The sequence below is a fragment of the Oncorhynchus nerka genome, linkage group LG17 (genome assembly GCF_034236695.1).
Source record: "Oncorhynchus nerka isolate Pitt River linkage group LG17, Oner_Uvic_2.0, whole genome shotgun sequence".
Taxonomy (NCBI): Eukaryota; Metazoa; Chordata; class Actinopteri; order Salmoniformes; family Salmonidae; genus Oncorhynchus; species Oncorhynchus nerka.
Window position 1 is genome coordinate 4,851,315 of NC_088412.1, and position 13,170 is coordinate 4,864,484.

Below are 13,170 nucleotides of genomic sequence, written 5' to 3' on the forward strand. Positions count from 1 at the left end.
GGCTGAGTTCATATGACTCTGAGCTGAAGTAGTAGCTGTTTTTATTTATGGCCAGATATCTCTGCTTTATGTGGACACACACAACAGCAAGGCTTCGATCCTCTCACAGAGTGTTTTAAGTCCGAAAAAAGTATAAAATCCCCTCCTTTCTCCCCTCATCTACCCCCCGCCGTCCCTCTGTGAAGGTCATCTATAAGGGAAGTCTTGGGGTGAGGTCGCTCTTCCGTTGAGAACTAACGACAATCGTCGTTTCCATCCTTTTACATCTTTTTTTTTTTTTTGCAGCGCCATTGTGTGCTTTATGGCGTGTAGCGAAGCGGAATCACTGTGGCAACGTGTTGTTGACCCTGGATCTTACAGTACACACACACACACACACACACATACATACACACACACACACACACACACACACACACACACACACACACATACATACACACACACACACACACACACACACACACATACACACACACACACACACACATACACACACACACACACACACACATACACACACACACACACACACAGACACTTACACACACACTCACACACACACACACACACACACACACACACACACACACATACATACACACACACACACACACACATACACACACACACACACACACACATACACACACACACACACACACAGACACTTACACACACACACACACACACACACACACACACACGTACTGGAATATGATGATGACTGGTACATGACAGAAATACAAAACATCAGACCTGGGTTCAAATACTATTCGATAATCATTTCAAATGCTCTATCTGGGCTAGATTGAGCTCGCCTGAGTTAATAGACCAACAGATCCAGTTTCAACACTGTTCAAACGCCCCCCGCCCATCTGGCACTCCAGTGAGTAAACACTCCCAAAAGTATTTGAAATATTTGGAATAGTGTTTGAACCCAAACGTCCTAACGTTCTCGTTCAGTCTGGTGTTCAGTGGAGCCAGACAGAATCCAGTCACAGTGAAGCAGTAATGCTCCTGGCTGTTGAGTCAATAAAAGAACACTTTGATAATGTACAAACATAGAAAAACAACAAACAAAAAAAAACATTTTGTATTCTAGACGTGATGTTTCGAGAGCTTTCAACACATTTCTTCTCTCATTAACTATAAAAATAAAACAAAAAAATGTTATAAATGCACTTTGATTGTAAATAGTACTGGGAGACTATGCCCAAAAAAAATGTATTTGTTCATTCAAATTCTTTCTAAATTTCTATTTACATGTTTTTTGTTTATCTTATCTTTATTTAACTCGACAAGTCAGTTAAGAACAAATTCTTATTTACAATGACGGCCTACCGGGGAACAGTGGGTTAACTGCCTTGTTCAGGGGGCAGAATGACAGAATGACAGAGTTTTACCTTGTCAGCTTGGGGATTTGATCCAGCAACCTTTCGGTTACTAGTCCGATGCTCACCTGCCTTTAATAGCCTGTAAACGTTGTTGATCAGTACAATACAATAACCATTCAATCTAGCAACCTTTCAGTCCACCTCTACACTCTAACCACTAGGCTACCTGCCACCTCTACACTCTAACCACTAGGCTACCTGCCACCTCTACACTCTAACCACTAGACTACCTGCCACCTCTACACTCTAACCACTAGGCTACCTGCCACCTCTACACTCTAACCACTAGACTACCTGCCACCTCTACACTCTAACCACTAGACTACCTGCCACCTCTACACTCTAACCACTAGGCTACCTGTCACCTCTACACTCTAACCACTAGGCTACCTGCCACCTCTACACTCTAACCACTAGGCTACCTGTCACCTCTACACTCTAACCACTAGGCTACCTGCCACCTCTACACTCTAAACACTAGGCTACCTGCCACCTCTACACTCTAACCACTAGGCTACCTGCCACCTCTACACTCTAACCACTAGGCTACCTGCCACCTCTACACTCTAACCACTAGGCTACCCTGCCTCCTCTACACTCTAACCACTAGGCTACCTGCCACCTCTACACTCTAACCACTAGGCTACCTGCCACCTCTACACTCTAACCACTAGGCTACCTGCCACCCCTACACTCTAACCACTAGGGTACCTGCCACCCCTACACTCTAACCACTAGGCTACACTGCCACCTCTACACTCTAACCACTATTCTACCTGCCACCTCTACACTCTAACCACTAGGCTACCACCTCTACACTCTAACCACTAGGCTACCTGCCACCCCTACACTCTAACCACTAGGCTACCTGCCACCTCTACACTCTAACCACTAGGCTACCTGCCACCTCTACACTCTAACCACTAGGCTACCTGCCTCCTCTACACTCTAACCACTAGACTACCTACCACCTCTACACTCTAACCACTAGGCTACCTGCCTCCTCTACACTCTAACCACTAGACTACCTACCACCTCTACACTCTAACCACTAGACTACCTGCCACCTCTACACTCTAACCACTAGGCTACCTGCCACCTCTACATTCTAACCACTAGGCGACCTGCCACCTCTACACTCTAACCACTAGGCTACCTGCCACCCCTACACTCTAACCACTAGGCTACCTGCCACCTCTACACTCTAACCACTAGGCTACCTGCCACCTCTACACTCTAACCACTAGACGACCTACCACCTCTACACTCTAACCACTAGACTACCAATAAAATGAAAATTAATTACTTAAAAATCATACAATGTGAATTTCTGGATTTTTGTTTTAGATTCCATCTCCCACAGTTGAATATGATAAAAAAAATGTACAGACCCTACAGACCCTACCTACCCTACTTCTCTCTCTCTCTCTATCTCTCTCTCTGTATATCTCTCTCTCTCTCTCTCTCTCTCTCTCTCTGTCTCTCTCTCTCTCTCTCTCTCTCTGTCTCTCTCTCTCTGTCTCTCTCTCTCTCTCTCTCTCTCTCTCTCTCTCTCTCTCTCTGTATCTCTCTCTCTCTCTCTCTCTGTATCTCTCTCTCTCTCTCTCTCTCTCTCTCTCTCTCTCTCTCTCTCTCTCTGTATCTCTCTCTCTCTGTCTCTCTCTCTCTCTCTCTCTCTCTCTCTCTCTCTCTCTCTCTCTCTCTCTCTCTCTCGCTCTCTCCTCCCCCAGGAGCCTGTTCTTATGAAGTACCTGGAGGAGGTTCCAGAGTGGTTGTCCCACTATGCCCAGCCTGTTAAGACCTCCTGTTACCCCACCTGGGCCTGTTTCCTGGACACCTTCCTTAGACAAGGTCTCACACACACACACACACACACACATACACACACACACACACACACGCACACGCAGGGACGGATGGACACACACACAGGGACGAATACGCAATGCATACACTGCATTTACACACACGCACGCACACACACACACACACACACACACACACACACACACACGCAGGGACGGATGGACACACACACACACACACAGGGACGAATACGCAATGCATACACCACACGCATTTACACACACACACACACACACACACATATATATATATATATACAAGCGCCACTATATGTGCACAGCGAAGGCCAACGAAAGGTTCTGATTTGAATACAGTCATTCTTATTCCTTAGACCTTTTTATAATTGCCCAAATGTGTCCAATCTGAATATGTGAATGGACAGAATGAATCTATTATTCTGATGGTCCCTTGAATGATGATGAACAGCTGCTCCTGGCAGCATCTCTGTAAGGCCTGTGTTCCAAACGACCCCCTCTATAGTACAGAGCTCTGGTCTAAAGTAGTGCACTGCAAAGGGATTAGGGTGCCATTTGGGACACTCGCTCAATGTCAGTTTGGGGGAAAAGAGATCAGGTGTCAGTTCGTTTAAAAAATATATATTTTATAGTTTCTCTGTTTTCACTCAAACTCAACTTCCTCGTTATTACTATTTATATTTGACTGTACCCCTCCGCCTCTTCCTCCCCATCCCCTCCTCTTCCTCTCCATCCCCGCCTCTTCCTCCCCATCCCCGCCTCTTTCTCCCCATCCCCGCCTCTTCCTCCCCATCCCCTCCTCTTCCTCGCCTCTTCCTCCCCATCCCCGCCTCTTCCTCCCCATCCCCTCCTCTTTCTCCCCATCCTCGCCTCTTCCTCCCCATCCCCTCCTCTTCCTCCCCATCCTCGCCTCTTCCTCCCCATCCCCGCCTCTTCCTCCCCATCCCCTCCTCTTTCTCCCCATCCTCGCCTCTTCCTCGCCATCCCCTCCTCTTCCTCCCCATCCCCTCCTCTTCCTCCCCATCCCCGCCTCTTCCGCCCCATCCCCTCCTCTTCCGCCCCCCATCCCCTCCTCTTCCTCCCCATCCCCGCCTCTTCCTCCCCATCCCCGCCTCTTCCTCCACATCCCGCCTCTTCCTCCCCATCCCCGCCTCTTCCTCCTCATCCCTTCCTCCCCTCCATCCCCGCCTCTTCCTCCCCATCCCCTCCTCTTCCTCCCGTCCCCTCCTGCTACTCCACATTTTCATTCTCCTCCTTCTCCTCCCCCTGCCACTTCTCACCCCCCTCATTCTCCTCATTCTCCTCCCCCTGCCACTTCTCACCCCCTCATTCTCCTCATTCTCCCCCCTGCCACTTCTCACCCCCTCATTCTCCTCATTCTCCTCCCCTGCCACTTCTCACCCCCTCATTCTCCTCCTTCTCCTCCCCCTGCCACTTCTCACCCCCTCATTCTCCTCCTTCTCCTCCCCCTGCCACTTCTCACCCCCTCATTCTCCTCCTTCTCCTCCCCCTGCCACTTCTCACCCCTCATTCTCCTCCTTCTCCTCCCCCTGCCACTTCTCACCCCCTCATTCTCCTCCTTCTCCTCCCCCTGCCACTTCTCACCCCCTCATTTTCCTCATTCTCCTCCCCCTGCCACTTCTCACCCCTCATTCTCCTCATTCTCCTCCCCCTGCAACTTCTCACCCCTCATTCTCCTCCCCCTGCCACTTCTCACCCCCTCATTCTCCTCCCCCTGCCACTTCTCACCCCCTCATTCTCCTCCCCCTGCCACTTCTCACCCCCTCATTCTCCTCCCCCTGCCACTTCTCACCCCCTCATTCTCCTCACCCCCTCATTCTCCTCCCCCTGCCACTTCTCACCCCCTCATTCTCCTCCCCCTGCCACTTCTCACCCCCTCATTCTCCTCCCCCTGCCACTTCTCACCCCCTCATTCTCCTCACCCCCTCATTCTCCTCCCCCTGCCACTTCTCACCCCCTCATTCTCCTCCCCCTCCAGGTGGTGTAGTGGAGGGATACCCTCCCTCAGACAGTGTTACCTGTCTAACAGTAGACTTGCTACTGCAGCCAGACGGGGAGGTCACCGTGCTGTCCTGTGGAGACCAGCTCCACGGCCCCAGGTAGGTAGCCTAGAGGTTAGAGATCACCAGCTCCACAGCCCCAGGTAGGCAGCCTAGAGGTTAGAGGTCACCGTGCTGTCCTGTGGAGACCAGCTCCACAGCCCCAGGTAGGCAGCCTAGAGGTTAGAGGTCACCAGGTAGGCAGCCTAGAGGTTAGAGGTCACCGTGCAGCCTAGAGGTTAGAGGTCACCAGGTAGGCTGCCTAGAGGTTAGAGGTCACCGTGCCTAGAGGTTAGAGAGTTGGTCCAGCAACCGGACTTCTGACAGGAAGTGAGCTGGAAATCCAAGTGTTGCTGGGATTAAATTTGAGATGACATCTCCTGCCGTTGTACCCTTCGTGAACTGAACCCCTAAAACTCCTCTGCCCCAACCTCTCCAACCTATGTCTGAGTATGTGTGTTTCTCAAGGGTTGTAATAAAACACATTTATTTACATTGGACAGCTTCTTCCTCTTCTTCCTCTTCTTCCTCCTCTTCTTCTTCTGTCAGTGAGTTGGAGACTGCAGGATCCTCAGTGCCTCAAGCCTCTGTGTGTCCTGATGCCCTACACACCCTCTGTCTCCGTGTGGGACAGGCCTGTCTTCAACGCCACATCATCGGACATGTCTCTATGGACCTGGCCACATTCCTGGACCCTAGGACACTGGAGCAGCAGGTAGGAGAGACAGGGAGGCCCTAGGACACTGGGGCAGCAGGTAGGAGAGACAGGGAGACCCTGGGACACTGGAGCAGCAGGTAGGAGAGACAGGGAGACCCTGGGACACTGGGGCAGCAGGTTGGAGAGAAAATGAGGCCCTAAGACACTGGAGCAGCAGGTGGGAGAGACAGGGAGGCCCTAGGACACTGGAGCAGCAGGTAGGAGAGACAGGGAGACCCTGGGACACTGGAGCAGCAGGTAGGAGAGACAGGGAGACCCTGGGACACTGGGGCAGCAGGTTGGAGAGAAAATGAGGCCCTAAGACACTGGAGCAGCAGGTGGGAGAGACAGGGAGGCCCTAGGACACTGGAGCAGCAGGTAGGAGAGACAGGGAGGCCCTGGGACACTGGAGCAGCAGGTAGGAGAGACAGGGAGGCCCTGGGACACTGGAGCAGCAGATATGAGAGACAGGGAGGCCCTAGGACACTGGAGCAGCAGCTAGGAGAGACAGGGAGGCCCTAGGACACTGGAGCAGCAGGTAGGAGAGACAGGGAGGCCCTAGGACACTGGGGCAGCAGGTTGGAGAGACAGGGAGGCCCTAGGACACTGGAGCAGCAGATAGGAGAGACAGGGAGGCCCTAGGACACTGGAGCAGCAGCTAGGAGAGACAGGGAGGTCCTAGGACACTGGAGCAGCAGATAGGAGAGACAGGGAGGCCCTGGGACACTGGAACAGCAGATAGGAGAGACAGGGAGGCCCTGGGACACTGGAGCAACAGGTAGGTGAGACAGGGAGGCCCTAGGACACTGCAGCAGCAGCTAGGAGAGACAGGGAGGCCCTGAGACACTGGAGCAGCAGCTAGGAGAGACAGGGAGACCCTAGGACACTGGAGCAGCAGCTAGGAGAGACAGGGAGGCCCTAGGACACTGGGGCAGCAGATAGGAGAGACAGGGAGGCCCTAGGACACTGGAGCAGCAGATAGGAGAGACAGGGAGGCCCTAAGACACTGGAACAGCAGGTAGGAGAGACAGGGAGGCCCTAGGACACTGGAGCAGCAGCTAGGAGAGACAGGGAGGCTCTGGGACACTGGAGCAGCAGCTAGGAGAGACAGGGAGGCCCTGGGACACTGGAGCAACAGGTAGGAGAGACAGGGAGGCCCTAGGACACTGGAGCAGCAGATAGGAGAGACAGGGAGGCCCTAGGACACTGGAGCAGCAGCTAGGAGAGACAGGGAGGCCCTAGGACACTGGAGCAGCAGCTAGGAGAGACAGGGAGGCCCTAGGACACTGGAGCAGCAGCTAGGAGAGACAGGGTGAAACATACATCGGGTTGTAGTCTCTCATGAGTGTCTAAATTAAACCACTGCCTCCCACAACCAGATGTCGTAGCTGGCCAGGGCAGGTTCTGAGATTAGTAGGTAGGTAGCCAGTTGACTGAATACAGATGTAGGATCTTAATTTGAGCCAGTTTCCTGCAGCAACAGGAAATGTGAATTATGATGTGTATTATAATCAATGGACAATCTTGAAGAAGTCGATGCATTTTTCGTGTGGGAAAATCAAGTCTGAAACTTCAGAAGCCTTTTTAAAACTTTAAATACACGACAATTGTCCTGCAATAGGGTGAATTAATTGTAAATCCTACATCTGTAGACAGGCAGTATAGTGGTCTGTAGACAGGCAGTATAGTGGTCCGTAGACAGGCAGTATAGTGGTCCGTAGACAGGCAGTATAGTGGTCCGTAGACAGGCAGTATAGTGGTCTGTAGACAGGCAGTATAGTGGTCCGTAGACAGGCAGTATAGTGGTCTGTAGACAGGCAGTATAGTGGTCTGTAGACAGGCAGTATAGTGGTCTGTAGACAGGCAGTATAGTGGTCCGTAGACAGGCAGTATAGTGGTCCGTAGACAGGCAGTATAGTGGTCTGTAGACAGGCAGTATAGTGGTCTGTAGACAGGCAGTGTAGTGGTCTGTAGACAGGCAGTATAGTGGTCCGTAGACAGGCAGTATAGTGGTCCGTAGACAGGCAGTATAGTGGTCTGTAGACAGGCAGTATAGTGGTCCGTAGACAGGCAGTATAGTGGTCCGTAGACAGGCAGTATAGTGGTCCGTAGACAGGCAGTATAGTGGTCTGTAGACAGGCAGTATAGTGGTCCGTGACAGGCAGTATAGTGGTCTGTAGACAGGCAGTATAGTGGTCTGTAGACAGGCAGTATAGTGGTCTGTAGACAGGCAGTATAGTGGTCCGTAGACAGGCAGTATAGTGGTCCGTAGACAGGCAGTATAGTGGTCTGTAGACAGGCAGTATAGTGGTCTGTAGACAGGCAGTGTAGTGGTCTGTAGACAGGCAGTATAGTGGTCCGTAGACAGGCAGTATAGTGGTCCGTAGACAGGCAGTATAGTGGTCTGTAGACAGGCAGTATAGTGGTCTGTAGACAGGCAGTATAGTGGTCCGTAGACAGGCAGTATAGTGGTCCGTAGACAGGCAGTATAGTGGTCCGTAGACAGGCAGTATAGTGGTCCGTAGACAGGCAGTATAGTGGTCCGTAGACAGGCAGTATAGTGGTCCGTAGACAGGCAGTATAGTGGTCCGTAGACAGGCAGTATAGTGGTCCGTAGACAGGCAGTATAGTGGTCCGTAGACAGGCAGTATAGTGGTCCGTAGACAGGCAGTATAGTGGTCCGTAGACAGGCAGTATAGTGGTCCGTAGACAGGCAGTATAGTGGTCCGTAGACAGGCAGTATAGTGGTCCGTAGACAGGCAGTATAGTGGTCAGACAGGCAGTATAGTGGTCTGTAGACAGGCAGTATAGTGGTCTGTAGACAGGCAGTATAGTGGTCTGTATAGTGGTCCGTAGACAGGCAGTATAGTGGTCCGTAGACAGGCAGTATAGTGGTCCGTAGACAGGCAGTATAGTGGTCTGTAGACAGGCAGTATAGTGGTCCGTAGACAGGCAGTATAGTGGTCCGTAGACAGGCAGTATAGTGGTCTGTAGACAGGCAGTATAGTGGTCCGTAGACAGGCAGTATAGTGGTCCGTAGACAGGCAGTATAGTGGTCCGTGGTATAGTGGTCGTAGACAGGCAGTATAGTGGTCCGTAGACAGGCAGTATAGTGGTCTGTAGACAGGCAGTATAGTGGTCCGTAGACAGGCAGTATAGTGGTCCGTAGACAGGCAGTATAGTGGTCTGTAGACAGGCAGTATAGTGGTCCGTAGACAGGCAGTATAGTGGTCCGTAGACAGGCAGTATAGTGGTCCGTAGACAGGCAGTATAGTGGTCCGTAGACAGGCAGTATAGTGGTCCGTAGACAGGCAGTATAGTGGTCCGTAGACAGGCAGTATAGTGGTCCGTAGACAGGCAGTATAGTGGTCTGTAGACAGGCAGTATAGTGGTCTGTAGACAGGCAGTATAGTGGTCCGTAGACAGGCAGTATAGTGGTCTGTAGACAGGCAGTATAGTGGTCTGTAGACAGGCAGTATAGTGGTCTGTAGACAGGCAGGCAGTATAGTGGTCCGTAGACAGGCAGTATAGTGGTCCGTAGACAGGCAGTATAGTGGTCTGTAGACAGGCAGTATAGTGGTCCGTAGACAGGCAGTATAGTGGTCCGTAGACAGGCAGTATAGTGGTCCGTAGACAGGCAGTATAGTGGTCTGTAGACAGGCAGTATAGTGGTCTGTAGACAGGCAGTGGTCCGTAGACAGGCAGTATAGTGGTCCGTAGACAGGCAGTATAGTGGTCCGTAGACAGGCAGTATAGTGGTCCGTAGACAGGCAGTATAGTGGTCCGTAGACAGGCAGTATAGTGGTCTGTAGACAGGCAGTATAGTGGTCTGTAGACAGGCAGTATAGTGGTCTGTAGACAGGCAGTATAGTGGTCTGTAGACAGGCAGTATAGTGGTCCGTAGACAGGCAGTATAGTGTGTCTGTAGACAGGCAGTATAGTGGTCCGTAGACAGGCAGTATAGTGGTCCGTAGACAGGCAGTATAGTGGTCCGTAGACAGGCAGTATAGTGGTCCGTAGACAGGCAGTATAGTGGTCCGTAGACAGGCAGTATAGTGGTCTGTAGACAGGCAGTATAGTGGTCTGTAGACAGGCAGTATAGTGGTCCGTAGACAGGCAGTTAGTGGTCTGTAGACAGGCAGTTGGTCTGCTAGACAGGCAGTATAGTGGTCCGTAGACAGGCAGTATAGTGGTCCGTAGACAGGCAGTATAGTGGTCCGTAGACAGGCAGTACGTCAGACAGGCAGTATAGTGTCCGTAGACAGGCAGTATAGTGGTCCTCCCTCTCTCAGTATAGTGGTCCGTAGACAGGCAGTATAGTGGTCCGTAGACAGGCAGTATAGTGGTCCGTCTCAGGCAGTATAGTGGTCTGTAGACAGGCAGTATAGTGGTCTGTAGACAGGCAGTATAGTGGTCCGTAGACAGGCAGTATAGTGGTCCGTAGACAGGCAGTATAGTGGTCCGTAGACAGGCAGTACGTAGACAGGCAGTATAGTGGTCCGTAGACAGGCAGTATAGTGGTCCGTAGACAGGCAGTATAGTGGTCCGTAGACAGGCAGTATAGTGGTCCGTAGACAGGCAGTATAGTGGTCCTCAGGCAGTATAGTGGTCCGTAGACAGGCAGTAGTGGTCCGTAGACAGGCAGTATAGTGGTCCGTAGACAGGCAGTATAGTGGTCTGTAGACAGGCAGTATAGTGGTCTGTAGACAGGCAGTATAGTGGTCCGTAGACAGGCAGTATAGTGGTCTGTAGACAGGCAGTATAGTGGTCCGTAGACAGGCAGTATAGTGGTCCGTAGACAGGCAGTATAGTGGTCCGTAGACAGGCAGTACGTAGACAGGCAGTATAGTGGTCCGTAGACAGGCAGTATAGTGGTCCGTGGACAGGCAGTATAGTGGTCCGTAGACAGGCAGTATAGTGGTCCGTAGACAGGCAGTATAGTGGTCCGTAGACAGGCAGTATAGTGGTCCGTAGACAGGCAGTATAGTGGTCCGTAGACAGGCAGTATAGTGGTCTGTAGACAGGCAGTATAATGGTCTGTAGACAGGCAGTATAGTGGTCTGTAGACAGGCAGTATAGTGGTCTGTAGACAGGCAGTATAGTGGTCTGTAGACAGGCAGTATAGTGGTCCGTAGACAGGCAGTATAGTGATCTGTAGACAGGCAGTATAATGGTCTGTAGACAGGCAGTATAGTGGTCTGTAGACAGGCAGTATAGTGGTCTGTAGACAGGCAGTATAGTGGTCTGTAGACAGGCAGTATAGTGGTCCCTCCAATCCAGAGTTGTGTAGTCGATCACGCCATTGCAGCTAGAGGTATAGGTTGTTACTATGCTGGTCAGAAGATCAATTTAGGGAAGCTGAGGTTAGGTCAGGGAGGAGGACACACATCAGCAGATAGATGTCTCTCTCTCCCCCCTACTTCTCCAGGATATATGTCTCTCTCCCTCTCCCCCTCCCCTACTTCTCCAGGATCGATGTCTCTCTCTCCCCCTCCCCCTACTTCTCCAGGATAGATGTCTCTCTCCCCCCCTACTTCTCCAGGATAGACAGAGAGCAGAACCATCTAATAAACTGCCAGCTCTTATTGTGTCAATAAACTGATGGTGCCCTCTGACCTTATAACAACCCCTAGACAGGCAGGGTGGCAGGGGTCTATTTAGGCTATCTATAGGTCATTCTAAAGAGATCTGATTGACTGCTTCTGGGGGGGGATGTTCTGTCTGACTGTCTGTGTTTGGCCCTGTGACTGGATAGCCGGGGCTCATATTCACAGTGTCTCAGATCATGTCATCTCCTCTTATTCGTTATTAATTGAAAGGAAAAATTGGTCTCAATATCAGTTTTTCTACTTCTGAGATGCTTTGTGATTACGAGGCCCTGGAATCAAGACTGATTATGCTCAGTTTCATCATGTCACTTTGGATCCCAGGATGGATGCTTGGACCCCAGGATGGATGCTTGGATCCCAGGATGGATGCTTGGATCCCAGGCCGGATGCTTGGATCCCAGGATGGATGCTTGGATCCCAGGATGGATGCTTGGATCCCAGGCCGGATGCTTGGATCCCAGGATGGATGCTTGGATCCCAGGATGGATGCTTGGACCCCAGGCCGGATGCTTGGACCCCAGGATGGATGCTTGGACCCCAGGCCGGATGCTTGGACCCCAGGCCGGATGCTTGGATCCCAGGATGGATGCTTGGACCCCAGGCCGGATGCTTGGATCCCAGGATGGATGCTTGGACCCAGGATGGATGCTTGGACCCCAGGCCGGATGCTTGGACCCCAGGCCGGATGCTTGGATCCCAGGATGGATGCTTGGATCCAGGCCGGATGCTTGGATCCCAGGCCGGATGCTTGGATCCCAGGATGGATGCTTGGATACCAGGCTGATGCTTGGACCCCAGGATGGATGCTTGGATCCCAGGCCGGATGCTTGGATCCCAGGATGGATGCTTGGATCCCAGGATGGATGCTTGGATCCCAGGCCGGATGCTTGGATCCCAGGATGGATGCTTGGATCCCAGGATGGATGCTTGGACCCCAGGCTGGATGCTTGGACCCCAGGCTGGATGCTTGGACCCCAGGCTGGATGCTTGGATCCCAGGCCGGATGCTTGGACCCCAGGCCGGATGCTTGGACCCCAGGCCGGATGCTTGGACCCCAGGATGGATGCTTGGCTCCCAGGCCGGATGCTTGGACCCCAGGCCGGATGCTTACAGTATTCTGACGATGTTTGACCGGTCTACTTAGAACAACGTACATATGTACATAGTCCAGTCACTTTGTCTTCAACCTCTCTGGGGTTGTATTTGTGTTGAGACATGGGTTGATTGATGACGTTGGAAGCAGATTACTTCATGGTAGTTTAACCTCAGCCTCTAGCAGGCGGCTGTATTGACTCAAGTATTGATCCAGAAGGGGCTGTGGAATGGTTTCCGTGACACGCGGCTGATAGAATACCCTGTGCAAGTGGCCCGTTCCTACTTCATACTTCCGTGTCCCTGGTCTTTAAATTAAAGATTACAACATCAAATTCATGAAAACGCAATTATATCAGACATGTAACAAATTATTTTTGTGTTTGTGGATTAATTTGTATTCGGGGGGTGGGGGCAGTGTCTTTGGTGGTGGGGCAGTGTCTTTGGTGGTGGGGGGGGCAGTGTCTTTGGTGG

At 51.6% G+C, this 13,170-nt stretch overlaps 1 protein-coding gene across 1 annotated transcript in view; it reads left to right on the forward strand.

Moving 5' to 3' along the window:
* iqch (IQ motif containing H) overlaps positions 1–13,170 on the forward strand; it is a 245,774-nt gene that overhangs the window by 197,773 nt on the left and 34,831 nt on the right. The window contains exons 16-18 of the mRNA XM_065002854.1: positions 3,128–3,248; positions 5,238–5,358; positions 5,848–6,013. Coding sequence (XP_064858926.1) covers positions 3,128–3,248; positions 5,238–5,358; positions 5,848–6,013 — 408 coding nt within the window. The remainder of the gene's footprint in view (positions 1–3,127; positions 3,249–5,237; positions 5,359–5,847; positions 6,014–13,170) is intronic.